This window comes from Podarcis bocagei, assembly GCF_964188305.1.
Source record: "Podarcis bocagei genome assembly, chromosome: 3".
NCBI classification, from domain to species: domain Eukaryota; kingdom Metazoa; phylum Chordata; class Lepidosauria; order Squamata; family Lacertidae; genus Podarcis; species Podarcis bocagei.
The window spans coordinates 69556300-69574822 of record NC_138127.1 but is presented as its reverse complement, the minus strand read 5'-3'; the positions used below and the strand labels follow the sequence as shown (position 1 = coordinate 69574822).

The 18523-nt window shown below is 42.9% G+C and overlaps 1 protein-coding gene and 1 long non-coding RNA gene across 4 annotated transcripts in view; one reads left to right on the top strand and one right to left on the bottom strand.

Annotated features, from left to right (window-relative positions):
* TTC27 (tetratricopeptide repeat domain 27) overlaps nt 1-4175 on the bottom strand; it is a 97875-nt gene extending 93700 nt beyond the window's left edge. The window contains exons 1-2 of the mRNA XM_081188072.1: nt 3937-4175; nt 1656-1839 (exon numbers count right to left, since the gene is read on the bottom strand). Coding sequence (XP_081044198.1) covers nt 1656-1839; nt 3937-4027 — 275 coding nt within the window. The 5' untranslated portion in view covers nt 4028-4175. The remainder of the gene's footprint in view (nt 1-1655; nt 1840-3936) is intronic.
* Nucleotides 4176-4314: 139 nt separating this feature from the next.
* The window catches only part of LOC308583825, a 35378-nt gene continuing 21169 nt past the window's right edge, over nt 4315-18523 (top strand). For 2 of the 3 annotated variants that reach the window (XR_014006435.1, XR_014006436.1), the window contains exon 1: nt 4315-4855. This is a non-coding gene — a long non-coding RNA (uncharacterized lncRNA). The remainder of the gene's footprint in view (nt 4856-18523) is intronic. The other variant, XR_014006434.1, reaches the window with a different exon arrangement.

The following is an 18523-nucleotide window of genomic DNA, read 5'->3' as shown; positions in this document are numbered from 1 at the left end:
GAAGGAGGGCAGGAAATCTCCCTCAAACTGAGAAAATAAAATTATCTCTGGATTTATCAGAGGTTGTTGCATGGCTAGATGCATAAGGCGATGGAACATAAAAGGCCGAAATTGCCTGTACACATTCTAAAACATGTAGGGCAGCACAGAGTCAGCTATGCTCATTCACCCAATGCACCAAACAAATCTTATTGTGCACCTAACCTCTTAAAATAGGAATGCCATCAATGAGAAGCACCGTCCTGCCCCATCTGCACAGGTTGTCAGTTTAGATATGCCATGGAAAAGCAATCTGTGCATCACAACAGTTGCCAATTATAACAATCAAGACCAAGATGTAAAAATAATAACTTTGATTCCAATAACCAGGCGCATATTTATTCCTCAGATGGGGCCTGGGTAAGACCCAACTTTGGCAGCCCACAATGGAAATCTGCTTGTGCAATAGAAATTGTACTTTCTCTCCTCCCACATGCACAGCTTTAAAATCTGCTCTGTGGGGTCCCCAACCCTCCTGTGCAGATTCTGGGGGTGCTTGGGGAGCTGCAAGTGGGGAGAAGAGGAAGGAGAAGCCCAGTTGTGCAAGTGGATGTCCACTCAGAATACATTGGATCTCACTCATTATGCTTCCATCGGTCTCTTATTTATCTTCACAGCTCTTCATTTCTGTTTTTCTGCTTCTGTTCTCTGCCTTTGTTTATGCCTCCCTTAAATACCAGGGAAGCCTTAAAAAAAAACCCCACTTTGAAATCTCAACATTAAAGTTCTTAGCAATTGCAATGCAAACAGCAGCAACAATGACGCAAGAAGCATACTTAAGATTTGAATTAAGAAGCAGCTTGGTTTTTCATGAATACAACTGATTGCAGTAGAACTTTTTAATAAGCCGAACTATGTGCACACATACTTCTTTGTTAGACTGTTGTTACAGAGGACAAATAGAGTTGTTCAGTTTTGATTCAGAATATTTCAGTGTGTTCTCCCATGTGGTCGCCCACCAAGAACTAGGAAATCATAACAAATCAGCCCCAATATATGGCTAAAAAACCACGATACAAACACAAAAGGCTCAAGAGGTACACATAGGAAAATGGTACAAAGTGCCTCATATGTAAGTCTCATAGTCAATCCTTGCAGTTTTCTTACGATAGATGTCTACAGTTACTAGGGTTACTGAAAATATGTTGCAGGATTTGCAGATTTGCATTGATCCTACAAATTATTTTCATAATTCATGTTGTTGTTGTTTTTCACCCTCTGTCAACAGGTAAGGTGAAACATGAGATGTTAAACTATGACAGCTCTGAAAAAAATAAAACTTTTGTTTTATAATTAACTCCATAATTCCATGTTCAAGGCAGGCCTCAACAATAACTGGCCATTGCCTTGTGACGTGTTAACCCCTCCCCATTAATTTAGTAGGGTGGAAACAATGTTTTTTGTTCTTACAGGTTTTGGGGTCAGTTCTGCCCCACTGGTATGCCTGAGAAACTGAAAAATCTGAACACTAAATATTCAAAAGATTTAACAACCCCTAATTTCTGAGATAGTACACTAGGATGTGTTCAGAATAGCTGTTTTATTTTGAGATTGTTATTAATTTTTATACCGTCAAGTATGAAAAATAAATTTCTTCTTCAAATAATTATTTTTACCTTTCCATAGGATCTGTATCTGCAGAAGAACAGTCCAGATAATCTTGAATCTGCTTTTCTAAGTAGCTGGCAATGGTATCCTCTTCTGTTACTTCAGGTGTTGTGAAAATATCCTGAACTGCTTTACTTAGTAAAACGGCCTCATAATTCCCTTCCAACAACAACTGCAACAAGGACCCACTCTCTAAAATAAAACACAATGAAAGTCTTAGGAATCCTATCTTGTTTAATGTATACTTGAGGCAAGCGTAACTTACTTCAAAGAGACTTAATCCTATACAAATATAGTGTTGCATTCTAAGACATCTCATATCAGAGGAAAATAATTTGGGATGCTTTAAAAAAATACTCATTGGCATTTACTAAATTAAAACAGCATCCATACTGGACTCTTATGGTGTGCTTACAACAAAGATTTTAGAGACTGAAATTTGTAAACAAGAACCAGCTGTCCAGACATTAGGTTTCTAATCATTTGCTCTTAACCCTCACACATTCTTTGCAAGCAGCAGTGCAGCTAGGTAATTTTAGATTCTGGACTTGATGGTCCTACAAGGCCCTCTTTCAGACAGCAATGTATATTATATCTAACTATCGTTACTATATGCTGTCCTTCCCTGAAGACCCCGGAGTGGCTAACCACACACACAGCATCACAGAACAGTCATTTAAAACATTGACTGATTAGGAACAACCTTTAAGACACAAAGTGGTGGACAAAAAAACGCCCTCTGTTAAAACATGCAGCTAGCTACCAAAACCCTGGAAAAATAAATATGTTTTATGTTGGCATCTAAATATATGGGTGGCAAATGAATCTTAGCTAAGAGGGAGTGCCATAGCCCAAAAGGGGAGGGCATCGTGCTTGAAGGCACTCCTTCACGTACTTGGGCCCAAGGATGCCAACTTGAATACAATATTTAGAAGATAAGCCCTACTCACATAATTGATCACAGTACACTGTGCACTCACTCTATTTGAATGGCAATGTTCATCAACTTTGGGGGCCCCTGGCCCCCTCAAATATTTTATTTTGGGAGGGGCAAAGGGATCTTGGCCCTTAGGAGTTGGCTCCTATGCAGAGTTCCCCAGCTTGGATGCAGCAGGGAACTGTAGTATAGGACAGTAGCTACAGAACTGGTTTTCACACAGAAGCCAGTGTGCAATGGGAGAAGGGAAGAGGCAGGGAAAGAGTGCTTGGGCCAAATGCTCATTCACAGGCTCATAAACCAAGGTTTCTGAAACGTTGAATGATAATCCAAACTGGGCCTCTATGTTAGAAATCCAACCTGATAGCTACGGTCACCTTTACAGACCTCTAATAACCAAAGTTAAGGAATAACTTTCTGGCACCTCTCAAGTTACAGCCATTGCCATTCTAAAGAGAATGAGAGAGGTGCTCGTGGTGGGTTCTGGCCCCTCTTTTTCTAGAAAAACAGCACTGCTCAAAACACCAGTTAAAAGCAACTTGTCATGCAAGCGCATCTCATGAGGAGATTTACAAAATATTGCACTGTTAATACGTGGCTATTGCATTCCATGATCAGGAAAATTCTGAACTGGAAATAGTCTCTGTGGCAACAACAGTATGGAGAGGATCACTAAAGGCTTTTGCGACTTCACAGAGCCTATCTGTAATGGTCGGACAGTAAGCATGAAATAGCATGATGTACTTAAGTTATAATAAAGGTTAGCAAAAACTTGTCAGATCAATCATTTGCAAAGCAACGCAGTTACCCAGCATCCCGGGTATCATAACGAGCGACATTCGTACCCACTACTGAAGCTCAAATACGTGAAACCTCCATTTTATTTTTCGGGGGAGAGGAGAAAAAGTGACAATGCTATCTACTGATTGTTGGGTGTCAGACTCACTGCCTCTCCACGCCCCCATGACTCCTTGTCTCCTATCCATCCCGAAACACAAGCAGGCAGCACTGACAACCGCCTCTTAGATGGGTTAAGCTTGATGTCTTAGGTTCAGCCGGATCTCACCGAACACTATACCCTTCGCACTTCCAACGACTGCCAGGGCTGCAGCAGCCCCCGCAAAGAAATAACTCCAGCGACTATTCCCTTTGGGAGACACACGCGGACACGCCGCCCGCTGTTCCCACTTCCCACTCAAGGAGGTACCAGGGCAAGGGGAGGCAGGATGAAGGAAAGGGAGCCCTGCCGGCAGGTGAAGCGCCGCTTTGACAGGGCTCCCACCCGGCTGCCAGGGCGAGAGGCAACGCGCGCCTGAAGATAAGCGATGAAGGCTGGCTCTGGCTCGCCTTACCTTCAGCCGAAGCCGCCTCGTTCTGCTTCCACCGCGGCGACTCCGCTGCGCTGGGGAAGCCCCTCAGCAACACACGCTCCAACGCCCGCATTTTCTCAACGTGCTCCTGCTCTACAGACGAGACGGAGGAGAAGCCGCTTCCTTTCCTTTTTTTTTTTTTTGACGCGTGGCGAGTCTAACCCATGTGCACTAAGCGGCCTTAGGGAGCCGCCATGCTAGTCGCGCGAAGCAACCTGGGAGAGGTGGGCGGGTCGGTCGGTGGGAGAGAGGGCAGCAACGCATGCGCAACCACGCTGTTCGGCGTCAGGTGCTGGCGGAAAACCTCTTCCCGGGCCGGGAGATATGGGTGGGAGGGAGAGGTTGCGCGCGCGCGCCGCACGTGGAAAGGAACGCGGAGCCCTGTGCGGCTCCAGCTGACACGTGTCGGTTGTGCGGGGCGACTCCCAAGCAGCGTGTAGACGCGCGTGAGGGATGTTGGCGCGGCGACTCGACCAGAGCCCTAAACCCGCTTATTGTATAGGAAGCCCTGCAAGCGAGGCTTCCTCCATAGCTGCATCACGACTTGTAGGTCCTTGCATTAGTTTTTCTCACTAAAAGGCGTATGAGTTCAAGGTGTCTGCAATCAGTGCCTGGTTTTTTTCCTAGAAAAGGAGGTGCCAGAACTCACCATGAACACCTGTTCTCTCAGAATGGCAATGGCTCCCACCTGAGAGGTCCTGGAATTGAGTTCTCGTGAGTTCCCACCGAAAAGAAAGCCCTATCTGCAATAATATCTGTGTCTGCCTACCAGTGTAGAGGGGAGCAAAGAGGACATAGGCAGAGTCGGCCCTACCATTGGCCTGAGCAAGGTGGCTTCTCCGGCAGGAGGTGCTGAGGGATGAGGAGCAGTACACAGGCCTTTTAGAGCACTAAGCTGCAGGTGGGTTCCTTCTTTAAGTCGGACTGCCTTCCTTCAAGGCAGGATAAAGTGTCCCCTCCCCAGTGCTAAATCAAAATTAAACTGCTACTCCAGTTGGCTTCTATATGGGGAAAGAGAGTGGGAGGCAGCATTTTGTCCTTTGCCTTAGACAACAATATTTATTGGACCAGCCTTGGACGGAAGGGTGTGTTTAACATGGGTTCTTATTTGCTGCTTTGTGAGGATTCTTTCCCCCACTTTTTTAAAAAAGTAGTGTGTGTGTGTATCTCTCTGTGTATGTGTATGTGTGTGTGTATATGTGTGTGTGTGTGTGTGTGTGTGTGTGTAGAAATTAAATAATATGTGTTCAGGTGAGGCAAGTGTTTTGCTCTTGGAGTCTGCATAAGGCAACTTTGGCACTTTCCCTTCCTAAGAATGAACACTTTGCAAAGAGGAAGAGGGTGGTAGGACATCATTGCCTGGTGTTGAAGCACACACCTCTCATACACACTGTCCACAATCCAATCAAAATATGCCTATCCTTTTTGCAATCAGTGAACTTAAGTGTGTAATTCTGTTGGGTTGCTGCTTTGCTTTTTGGTAGCAGCTCCAGAGCCACGGAATAGAAAGTCCATCGCTCTCCCAGATTGTCACTGGGGCAGTGCAAGCAGTTGTGTGGCTGGAGGTGGTTAGTGGCTCTGCTTCTCTCCAGTTCTCCTTGTGGCACCACTGTCATCTTCTCCCCTGCCCACCCATTCCTTCTCGTTGACTTTTTTTTTTTTTTTGGCCACCACCATATTAGCAGTGGCACCAATGGTTTATCCACTCCTCCCTCCACCACCTCTTTATTGCTTTGCTCTGAGGAAGGGCCAAGTGAGTCCCTCCTCAGAGGGAAGAGGTGGAAAGGGCACTTCTTGCCTCACCAAGTCAGTGGGTGATGGCACTGGCAGCACCAGCAGCATTGGTGGCCGATAATGATATGAGTGAAGGGCCAAGGTGTGTGCCAATTTGCCACTTCTCCCCCCCCCCACCGCCATCTCCCACCCAGCCATCTAAGTGGTCTCATTACCTCTCATGATTGGGTCAGCCCTGTGCAGTTCCCTTATTTTCATTGGAGACACATCAAAGCCACAGAACAGAGCAGAGTGGACAGTAGAGGAGCAGGTTATGACTCCAAGAACATTCATGTGGACAAGGCTTAGGAGAGCAATGCATGTAAACACCTTACTGGAAACTCAACCAGATTATAATGTCTTGTTTCCAGTTCTAGGGTTTTCCTGCATTTCCTCTTCCACCACCCAAACTCCTTATTGCAGCCACAAGGACTAGAAAGTTTAATTAATTAAGATAGTATACTTAAACAGGTATTATTAGAGTGGCTTTCACACAAATATATATATAACAATAGCAAGCTAAAAGAAATAATTCATTAAATAAGTAAATAAGCAACCCGACAGAATTGAAGCAACAATCCAAAAGACATGGGGAAATAAAAGTTCACATCACAGCAGTTCTGCTGCTGCTCATGGGAAAAGTTGGTACTGACGAACATGTTCTGTTTCTAAAATCATTTTTCAGCCTGTCCTAAGATTTCAGAGCCATTTACACTATACCTGGAGATAAACCTTATTCTGGTGTTGAGAAAATAGGATGGCGTATTAATGGCACCGTGACATGTTTTGATGTTGTACCCTAATTATCACAGTGAGAGTTGCACCAAACAATTGTCACAGTTGTTTCAAGAGCTTTTCCATAAGTGTGGTGTCCCCACTCCAGTATCTCTCTCTCTCTCTCTCTCTCTGTGTGTGTGTGTGTGTGGTGAGGCATAGCCAACCTCCTGACAGTGGTGTGACAGCTGTTTACTTGAACATGGTTGGAACGGTTGAACCACCCTGAGACCTGAGGGTATAGAGCGGTATATAAATTTAAATAATAATAATAAATAACAGGGCAGTGGCGAGATCATGGTCATGTGATTGCATCAGTAGGATCACCGCCAATCTTGTGTTCTCACTGGTTTACCGTCACAGCCCCAACCTGACTACCATTCAGCCCTGTCCTGCTAAGCAGCATTGGGGGAAGTGTTGGAAGGGCAGCTCTACCCCACCTGTGTGCCACTACTCCTCTGCCACCTGCCTTTTCACTCATTGATATTTAATGTGGCAGAGGTCCCTTCTGGTGTCTGATACTGGTACAGCAACATCAAAATACTCTGCTGAACCATTGAAACACCATTGGGGCCAGTCCTGCATTTCTGTTTTCTAAGCAGTTCATAGTATCCAGTCATTAACATCATACTGCCACACCAGTGAATGTATTTCACAAGCATCTCTAGAATTTTTCTTCTGCTGCTGAACAGACAACCCCTTTGGATAATCCAACTTTTATATGGAAAATAACTTTTTGCAATATGTGTCACAAGCATATCATCCAATCACAACATAGTGACTATGTGCAAAACGTAGCTTATAAGGCTTTTATAAACAGCATAATAGGGAATCAGTCCGCATGAATAATAGTAAGATAAGTAATGGAATATTCTAATTAAACCATTTACAGTTAAATGAAATGCCCAAATGAATACTCTTTCATTGGAGCATGCATGGGCTTCCTGCTCTATAAAAATAATAGTGTGGCCTCTGGCTCTCCTAAAGAGAAGGGAATAAGAAGATTCTAATTTAAGGGATAATTTTAAAATCAAAATAGGTAGTCATTCAAGTACAATCAAGAGTACTTACCGTTCAATGTACTTTTAAAAGATCCCTAATCTATACTTAGTGCTGGTTCCATGTTTTAGTACTCCCCTTGCATCCACTGGAGCCCCTTGATAGCTTACATATGCATGTGCCTGTTGAAGACTTTCCTCTTTCAATAAGCTTTACAAGTGGAGATTTTTGCTCCAATCTTTATCTGTATTGTATTTGAACTTTTAAAAAATATATGTATTTTTAAACCTTTATTGTAACCCCCCCCCCCCGTATGCATTCTTTTCTATATGTTTTAATGTATTGGGCCATCACTTTGAGATGCTTCAAAGGAAATTATTTATAAATTAAATAAATCATAATGATTTGCACATCTCTGTGTTTGCAACCGAAGCAGGCAGGTTACTATCTTACATGGACATCTTTGGTTCTAGGGTTTAGGCCATATGGTAGTAAGGTATCAAGACTAGGTCTCCACAAGTTTTCTCTTACTTCCAGTGGTTTTGAATCAGGTGGCATCTCTGTTGCAGAGACAGCTCAGTGGTGGTCATCTGAATTGAACTGCTTTGCAACTGATTGTTCCAATTTTTCATTAAGACTGTAGATTTGTGCTTCCTAAAATATGTGTGTGGATCAGTTGTCGTTTTACACACATACTGAACATGTCATCATAGGCATTTCCACTCAGCAATGTGAATTACATTGCAGGACCTGCAAGTGATGTTTTGTTTGATATAGTAAGGTCTTCCAGTCATAATATGCTTGAAGGTAACTGTCTCCCTCAGATAAACATAGGTGATAACCAATTTGCAAAGATGTGATCCAGGATTGCTGATTTGTGGTTTAAGTACAGTTATTGATAGTACTCTGCATTGATTTGGAGCCTATGGAATACTATAGCAGAAGGCTTGCTGGCTGATTTAAAAAGACATTCCAGTTGCCTGAGAATGAGTTGTTATCTCTGTTTGCCAGGGTGTGTGGGTGTATTGATCATATATCCAGCCTCTTTATTCTATTTCCCTTTCCCACTCAGTTGTCATTCCTTCACTCTCCAATCTCTCAACATTCATTCCTTGGAGTTATGCATGGAATTATTTTGGAGTTCCCATTTTCATTTTCACCCTTGCACTGTACATTTTCACCCCTGTACTTGTGTGTACCTCAGCATTACCTTGAGTCTTCTGTACTTTTGTGCACCAGTGCTCTGGTTTTGGCTACATAAGCACATGCACAAGACAGCTCAAATTGGTACATCGATTATTTCCTTTAGGATTATGAAATTTGTCTTAAAATCATGAAGATGGCTGAGGCAGAACCACTTGTTATTTATCTTCAGTCTTTAGTTATTTAGCAGCTCTTTCACAGAGAATTTCAAAACTTTTGGCTGAAGAGCAAGTCCTTGATGGATTGTCATTCTCTGGCAATCCAGAGATTTCATGCAAAAGCACACCTGGCAATGTGACCTTTTTCTGTTTTGTGAAGACCCAACCTTGGATTTCAAGCTATAGACAAAGAAAGCCTTCTTTAGTGTATATGGTTTGTTCTCCTTGGATCAGGACCTGTGTCTCCTGCCAACTTCTTGTCTGAAACACAAGTTATTTGAGGAATGAGGGCTACAAATTATAATCACTGGCAGGAAGCCAGCTTTATTGACATTCAGCCAACCCCATCAATCAATCTAAATCTTTATTTTCCCTTTTTGATGGACCAAAGGAGGGCAGGAAGATGTCAAGGGCCTCCTTCTGTTGACAGTTTTGACTCCATATTAAATGAGTGCATCTCAAGGTTGGCTGTCTTATAACATTGACTAATGAGCCATATATTCATTGGGGGCGGGGAAAGAAAAAATCTTGAACACAAAGAAGGTCACCGTCTCTTTTCCAAGACAGTCCTTCATAAAGGTTGTCAAGGTCTTTGGTAAACGAGGAGAGCTGAATGTCCTTTCTGCTATTAGACATGATTACAACTTGGCTGGGATCGCTTGCTGTTTTAATATTGAGCTCCATGTGACTCTTTATTAATGTTAATTGCTATTGGTGTTTTGTCCAAGAGGCAGTCGTGTACTGCATTCTTGGAAAAATTGTGCACTATTATTTCTTTTAAAAAAATGTATAATAGCCAATTTTAGAATGCAGTGATGTTTTGACATGCTTCCACATTTGAACAGAATCTTACAGGGAGGCAAAGGTCATGACTTTCTGTCATCCGTGATGTGGACAGATTGTACTCTAACACCATTTGTTCGTTTCTGAAACAAAATAAGGGTCATTTCTATTTAAATCTCATTCGCAGGTTGTTAATATATTACTTGTGAAAATACTAAGCAATGGAAATGAGAAGAGAGTGTGTGTTTCTTGCTGCAAAAACAATTTTTCACTTTAAATGGAAAACAGTTGCACCTAGAGCTGTATCGCTCTGATGTGGTAGAAAAGAGGTGCTGCCAGGAATGGGGGAAGAAATTAAATTCAGTTTACATTTAAAGGTGAACCTACCAAATGTACACTTTCCAAATCAATAATCAAACCAAAACACAGCCAGTCATCCTTTGAAATTTACACTTCTCTGAATTTTGAAACGTAGTTCTCCAGTCAAGTCATGTGTATACTGGTGTACATAAAAGTTGCAAATATTAGCATACACACACACACACACACACACAATTTGCATTATATATGTTTTTCAAAAATCGGTACGTTGGCAAAAATTGCATACAAATTGTGTGTATTAGGAGAAATTTGCACTAAAATACAGATGAATTTTAATGAGAAATTTCTTTAAAAAGAATTCACAAACTGATGTGGAAATGCGGGGGACTGAACTGAAGATGGGGAAAAGTGAGAAACCAAAATTGCCAAATAGATCCCATCCCTAGGTCCCATCCAAATCTTTCTCCATAATACTTAGGTTTGACTTCTGTGAAACTTAAGCACATCACACCCTAGCTACTTTTGCACTAAGCCACACTACTTAATTTTGTCTCCAACATTGCCCCTAATAGCAGCATCATTCTATTTCTAAACAGAACTAAGCCTGTGATTCCAAACCCACTTATTATGGACAGAGGTATTACTGAAGAGGGAGACTTGTTTTGGAGTAAAGATGGTGATACTTGCACAGCACAACTATTTTAAATTAATGTAGCTAATATAGCATTTTTTCAAAGAATAGTTGACCAATACAGGGGTACCTTGGGTTACATATGCTTCAGGTTACAGACGCTTCAGGTTACAGACTCCGCTAACCCAGAAATAGTACCTCGGGTCAAGAACTTTGCTTCAGGATGAGAACAGAAATCGTGCTCTGGTGGCGCGGCGGCAGCAGGAGGCCCCATTAGCTAAAGTGCTGCTTCAGGTTAAGAACAGTTTCAGGTTAAGAACGGACCTCCGGAACGAATTAAGTACTTAACCCGAGGTACCACTGTAGTAACAATACATCTAAGTAGCTCATATGTATCTTAAGTTACAGGTCATAGAGCCAGGAAGAAGATCTATGTCAGTTCTTCAGAGACACTTAACTTGTCTAAGCCTCATTAGGTTTAGTAAAAAAAAAAAAAGACAAAAGCAAAGGGAGACACCTCAGAGTTGGATGCTCAGCTAAATCTGCAGGAGGCTATCAGTATAGGGGCTACTACTGAAACTGCAGATTGGAGGAGACCCACAAAGTATATATAGAGGAGATGGCTAGCCTGGTACCTGAGGCAGAAAGTAGGAAGATGGCTCATTTCTTGACTTACCATTACAAACCCCCAAGGCTTGACATCAGCTGGTCAAAGCACCTGCAGATTTATTCATGTATTTATTTCCATTTATTAATTGCTTCCTAGGAAACCTCCCAAAGTGATTTAACAATAAACGTAATTATAATTAAAAACAACCCTGGTTTTCTTCTCCAACTAGCTATCATGGCAGTTCAGGGAGTAAGAAACTGATGCCACAGGAAATTATAATATTGTTGCACACGACCCCAATCACCAAGCAGTGTGAGATTCCAGAGGTTCCAGGCACTTACCCAGTATTTGGTTTCCTTGAAACGAGGGTAAGCTTTGAGGACTTTGCCCATCCCTGGTACCAAACCTAATCTTCTGCATTAGGGTGTTTGATTTTCATCGTCTTGCATCTAAAACTGTGGACTCCTCAACAGAGTTTGGAGGACCTGTTTATGTTTTCTGCCGTGATGCTTCTTAACACCTTTCACTCATTTTAGGAGATGAAAGAATAAGAGAGATAACTAGGCAAGAACTTAAATATTCTTGATAGCCAGATGCTCCTTCATTTTGCATGCAGGGAGCTTCCAAGCCCTGTCAACTTGACAAATGAACTTAGTTCTAAATGTGTCCCTTGTTTACTTTAACAACAGAGTGTTCCAGTATTCCAAAGTGTGTGTTCCCTGGCTGCACTAAAAGCTAAGATCTGCTATCAAAGAGACTGCATATTTATTCATTGCATATATACTATTTCTGCTTTATTGCTCTCTGAAATTGTTGAAATGATTGCCATAAATCATGACATCACTGTTGTAGCTTTCCTTGCCCTGCCATCTGCATTCACAATCTTCTGAACCAGTTTTAAATAGGGCATTGATTCAGGGTACCAGGATGGAACCATAATATTCCTCCCATATTCTCCTGAAAATTGGGAGCGAGAGGGGACATACACCAAGCCTCTAACTGACATACGTATTGGAATCAATGGCAGCAACATAGTTTTATCCCAGGAAGAGAAAAGGGGAAATTCTGTACTACCATCCAATCTATCCTATTGTGGTGGTCCTGAAGGGGCTCTGGATATGGTCATTTATCCATCTTCAGTTTTCTCTCACCCTTACAAGGGAGTAATTAAGGCTTAAAGGTAAAGGTACCCCTGCCCGTACAGGCCAGTCTTGCCAGACTCTAGGGTTGTGCGCTCATCTCACTCTATAGGCTGGGAGCCAGCGCTGTCCGCAAACACTTCCGGGTCACGTGGCCAGTGTGACAAGCTGCATCTGGCGAGCCAGCGCAGCACACGGAACGCCGTTTACCTTCCCGCTGGTAAGCGGTCCCTATTTATCTACTTGCACCAAACTGCTAGGTTGGCAGGCGCTGGGACCGAACGATGGGAGCGCACCCCGCCGCGGGGATTCGAACCGCCGACCATGCGATCGGCAAGTCCTAGGCGCTGAGGTTTTACCCACAGCTCCACCCGCGTCCCTACAGCGCCACCCGCCAGAAGTAAGGCTTACTTCTGAATAAACATTCTTAGGATTGTGTGCTTAAGTTACATGTAAAATGCAAATATGAATCATGCAATTTTCCTGTGTGTGTGTCTCTTTGTGTCACCAACCCTAATTAAATCTGGTTAGGGGGTGAGAAGGAGGTCCATGCAGATCACTCACCTTTTGACAGTCCCAGCTCAGTTCTGGTCAACCCATTCAACCTGGGGCAATTTGAGTTTGCCTTCACCCAACCCGACTGTAGTACAATTGTATATTGGCTTTACGTTGTGCTTTAGAGAGAAACAAGCCACAAGTGCTAATCCAGACATCATGCTAAGCCAACCTTTGCCAACCTGGAATGCCCTACACATGCTGTTGTAGTACAACTCTCAGCAGCATGGCTGGCTGGTTGTAGTTCAACAATAATTGGAGGGCACCAGGTTGTTGAAAAAGCGAGAGGGAGCGAAGCCATCAGAGTGAGTGGTGCTTTCAAAATTCCAACGATTGGTGACCGCTAAAGTAACATTTCTCACCTTCGTCCTGGGCGTCCACAGGGCATGATAATGAACACAGCTGCTCATGTGCAAGAGTACATAATTGTTTGAACCTTCCTTCTAACTACCGAAAATCCCGTATGCTTGAAATTCAGATTCCTTGCTACTGAATGTGAGGATCCCCAGATCAAAACCAATGTCTATTACAGAATTCTTTGGGTGTTTATCCAAAGGTCTGTAATTCCAGAGGTCTATTTTGTTTAACAGCTTGTAAAAACAAGTATGTAAAGCTCTATAAAACTGTTATCAATGATCTGTGAAAATGTTCAGTATAAAATATGAGGCATTAAGTACAATAATTACATTATCATTATACTCACTGATTAAATAATGCCCTGTAAGGAGGAATCTCGTAGGGCCAAGCACAGCCCAAATCTCTGCCAAGGCACAATCTGGAAAGGAGCCATTTCATCTCCAGGAAATGATCCTGCCAAGGGCTTGGACTCTTGACAGAGGGGCGAGGGCTCTCTTCCTAAATAAATAGCTTTCACAATCCATTTCACTAGCACAAATTCATAAAACTGGATTGGCTCCACATTCCAAAGCACATAACATTTCTGTATCATTAATTCCTCCTTGTTGAAGGCAGCAAAGAGGAATGAACGGAAAAACTCCAACAGGAATGTGTGGAATTTCTTCAAGTTCAACTTCATGGAGGATGAAGCTTCCAGTGATGGCCAAATGCTACTTCCAAGACCAGAGACACTGTGTCTCTGATATCAATCTCTGAGGTACAACAGTGGGAGAAGGCTGTCATGCTGAAGTCCTGTTTGTGGGCTTAGCATAGGCCTCTGATTGGGCACTGTGGGAAAGGGGGTTATGGACTAGATATGTCTTTAATTTTGAGTCACCAGTGCTCTTCTTGTGTACACTCCCAGTGAGCTACCATGTGGCTCACTTCATACTGTTAGGTTTGCTCCTCTTCCTGGTGAGAAGTTACATGAGTAGAGTACTTGCCCTGGTTTGGTTTCATTGAGAAAGAGATCACTGGCAGTTTATGGCCTTTTGTAAAACTTGAATTTATTTACCAATGTACAGGTTGAGCGTAAGTGAATGCAGAGCTTAAAATACTCCAATAGACAGTCACATCAGATATTCAGAGAGATCTGATTCAACACAGTAGATCTCTAGAGACAGAAAGCTTTCTGTGAAGACACTTTCCTGCATGTACAGAACCCAGAATTCTGTCCCTATCTCAACTGTTCTTTCCCTCTCTCTCTCTCTCTCTCTCTCTCTCTCTCTCTCACACACACACACAAATACAAATCTAGGTTACAACATCCAAAATGTGTGAGGTGAGAGAAGGTGAGGTATAGTTTTTCCAGTTCAGTACATCCCAGATTGGTCCTGTAACAAGAAGCAAATCTCTAACAACTATCTCCCATGGAAACACATCACCTTTTAATTTTGGAATTTTTTTGTTTGTCACTCCAATATGTGAAAATTATCTGTAACCTAATGGCAAAATCAATATAGTTCTTGAGGTCATTTTTGTTCCAGACACTTTGTGTACATTTTTTGCATACAGAAAGAAAATTTAATGACAAGTGTTTGAAATGTGGGGACATGGTTTACTACTCTGCAGGTATCATAGAAGGACTATTTTCAATGTCTTTTCTGTGTAGATTCTGCATCCAAAAGTGCACTGCTTTAAAAATGTCACCCCTGAGGTTTGTGGCTGGTGTTCGAAGCTCCCATTGTTCTAGGTCAGTGTTTCCCAACCGGTGTTCCGCGGCACACTAGTGTGCCGCCAGACGTTGCCTGGTGTGCCGTGGGAGGGAGGCGGGCGAGGCGGGCTAATCCTCCGACGAGCTCCACCTCGAGACCCATTGCTCAAATCCTTTAACCCAGGAAGGCAGGAGGGGGGGGAGGGGGGGGAGAAAGAGCCCCTACTGGGCTGTCGCAGGCGGAAGGCCTGCGCATGCGCGAGGTTTCCGCGCCTTCGGGATTCCCTTCACGCCTTCCTCCTCCCGGGTCCTTGAGAGCGCGGGAAGCGGCAGCGCGAGACCGGCGTTGAGCCTGGTAGGTATTGCGCTTGCCAAGGCAGTCATTTGGGAAATGAAAACTTGCAAAGCAAGCAGCCAGTTCAATCTGAAGTACGTGTATGCTTAATATCCTGTATCTGAAACCTGTTCTGCCCCCTCCCCCACACTTGGTGCCATTTTCATCTACACATGCAGCAGAGTAAGTTGACCCAGAATAGTACCAATTCAGATGGCAGATGGGAGAATGACAGTGCTGAATGCTTTCCCATGTAGAACAGTCCCTGCAAATAAAAAACCTAGCATATTTGGAAGAGGGATGCTAGCCTAACCATTACCTTCTATGCTGTTACTATTTTTTAATTTTTTTTTACATAAGTAAAAAGTGACCTTTCCCCATCTGGCATGGTGGTGTGCCTCGAGATTTTTTTCATGAAACAAGTGTGCCTTTGCCCAAAAAAGGTTGGGAAACACTGTTCTAGGTGCATATTGCGACAGAGAATTTCATTAGTGCGAGCAGTATCTGAGCTCTGAATGCAGTACTGCGCCTAAGATTTCAGATTAAAACTGCAGAGTGGAAGGAAAGGAGGACCTTTTTCTGCCTCCCCACTTCCAGCTACTCTCTGAAGACTGGAGAAGAGTTATAAAAAAAAGCTTGCCTAGACATTCCATTGTTGCTCCCATAACCTAGGTTTAAGGTGCCATTTAGCTCCTAGTTTTCATATCTCCATTTCTAACACTTTATGTCAGTTCCAAGGCTCTGGCCAGGGATTGTGTTAAGACCAACCCACAGTGATCATCCTCTTCACAGAAATATGATAGTAAACCCAAGGCAAGATGGCTTAACCAGAGATGGGGAGTCTGTGGCCCTCCAGATGTTGTTATACTGACGTTCTGTACAGAACGCAGAATTCTGCCAGAGTTCTGTTGGAGATGAGGTGGTTAACATATGCAACACCTTTATTATAACAGCTGCACTGGTTATTGTCGTGTTTCCAGAACTAGTTCAAAGTGCTGGTTTTGAACTTGTAAAACCCAAATGGGTTGAGTTCAAGCTTTTTTAACTAGACTGTCTGTACCCCTATTTCCTGCACTCCTAAGATCTGTTTTGATGGTTCTCCTTGTTTGCTCACCCACTAGGTCAGTCAGGTGTGGGGCACAAGGGAGAAGAAGTACTGTATCGTGGTTCCATGGCCATGGAACTCTTCCCCACTCATCTTGTGCCAGCTTTTTATGCTGTAGGTGTTTTCTGCATCACAAGTGTGATACTCATTTGCCCATCTTCTTCTGTTCCTTTACCAAATATCACTTGAAGATAGCCCTCAGAGCCTTCATTGTAGCCTGGTCAAGAGGAAAGACCTATGAAGAAGTCCTCCTGGGGGGTTTGCTTGGCATCCCTTTTCTTTCCTTTGATGCTCACTGAGAAGCAACCAAAGAAGCAGCAGAGGAGGGGGTCAGAGTCGTATCACAATAACATTACTATTATTTGACTCCCATAGAAGGCTATATTTTCTTCAATCTAGTTTTCTTGCATCACGAAGGTACCTTTTGTCTTTCCTGCCTCTCCCTGGGAAGGGCAATAACAAGCAAAGGAAATGAATTTGGAGTGGGCTTGCTCTTGCAATGCCTGGCTGCTTGGCAGTTAATACAATGTCAAAAAACTGTGCTGAGTATTATCAAAACTTCTAAGCTGTGGTAGGGTGTTTGAAAGTTGTTTGAACAAGATGTCCACCTTCTGGAACCTTCCGTCTTTAATTATACTTACATTTCACCAGCAAATAAAAAGAGATTGGCGAATTCTCTTGACTGTACTAGCTTGACTCACGCAAAAAGGATCAGTGCCTACAAATATTAATCCTTAGATACTTACACAAATAGATTGCATAATTTCTTTGGGCGTGAGTGAATTCCAAACATCTGTAATCTTCATGGGTTTGAGAACAAAATGAGGTAAAATTAGATTGAACTTTAAATAAAGCTAATGTTATTTCTCCCTCAGCTAATATTGCAGTGTTTCCCTCCCCTCCCACTTAATGTGGAGAAATAGATTAGTAAAGTATATGCCCTTGAAAAAAAATCTATATTGCCATGACTTCATCTAAAACTCTACTACTTTTCAGAAGCACTTCTACTCTCTACCTGATCTTGGGAGGAAGACTCTTAGTTACATCTCCTGGTAGAACAGTGGTGTCCTTACCTAGTGAGAACAAGGCTGTACCCATATTTCAGTGTCTTTAGCTAGTGAAGTCATAGCAATGACTGGCATTTAGGAAAGCAGATAAGAATGTAGGAACATAAGAGCCTGCTGGATCGGGCCAATGGCCCTTATAGTCCAGCATCTGTTCTCAGAGTGGACAACTAGATGTCTGTGGGAAACCCTCAAGCAGGATTCAAGCCAAAGAGTACTCTCGCCTCTAGTGGTCTCTAAACGCTGGTATTCAGACGCATTACTGCCTTCGGTTGTGGAGGCAGAGTATAGCCATGACCAGCAGCCATTGATAGCTTTCTCCTCCATGAATTTGTCCAATCATCTTTTAAAGCCATCTAAGTTGGTGGCCTCTTGTGCAAGAGAGTTCCTTAATTTAACTGTGTGCTGCATGGAGAAGTACTTGATTTTTATCTGTCCTGAAACTTCTTTCAGGCTGCCTATTAGTCACCTTTTTTCTAAACTTAAAAGTCCTAAATGTTGCAACCCTTTTTCTTAGGGAAGTTGCTCCATCTAGTTCTAGTATTATGAGACAGGGAGAAAAACTTTTCTCTTATCCGCTTTCTCCATTCAATGCATTGTTATCTTTCTAACATATTCTCTCTCTCTGGTTTTCTTCTGATTTTGCAAACATTTTAAAAATTACATTTAAAAAACGTCAGTGCAGGTAAAGTCCGCCATTGTACCTATATTGCAGGAATGCAGCTGAGACTCTGTAGGTACTTACATGAGTCCTTCAAAGTAACCAGGTGTTTTTTTTCTGAAGGAAGGGGGAAGGCAGTGTATGACAATCCCAAAGTGTAGTTCAGTGTTGTTAACCTAGAAAGCGCAGTCAGAAGGCTGTGAAGATGATTGTAGAAGCATTGCTATTAATTAAGGGCTGGAGGAGGTAAAAGGAGCCAGAGGAAGAAGGAAGGGTTCCAGCAATGAGTGGAAAGACATTATCTGGATGCCATGTCCACCCATAGGTGGACAGCAGGTCTACCCACTTGGGAACCAATAGAGGAGTAGGCTTGGAATACATTTTTTTCCAGAGACCCAGTCTACTGGGC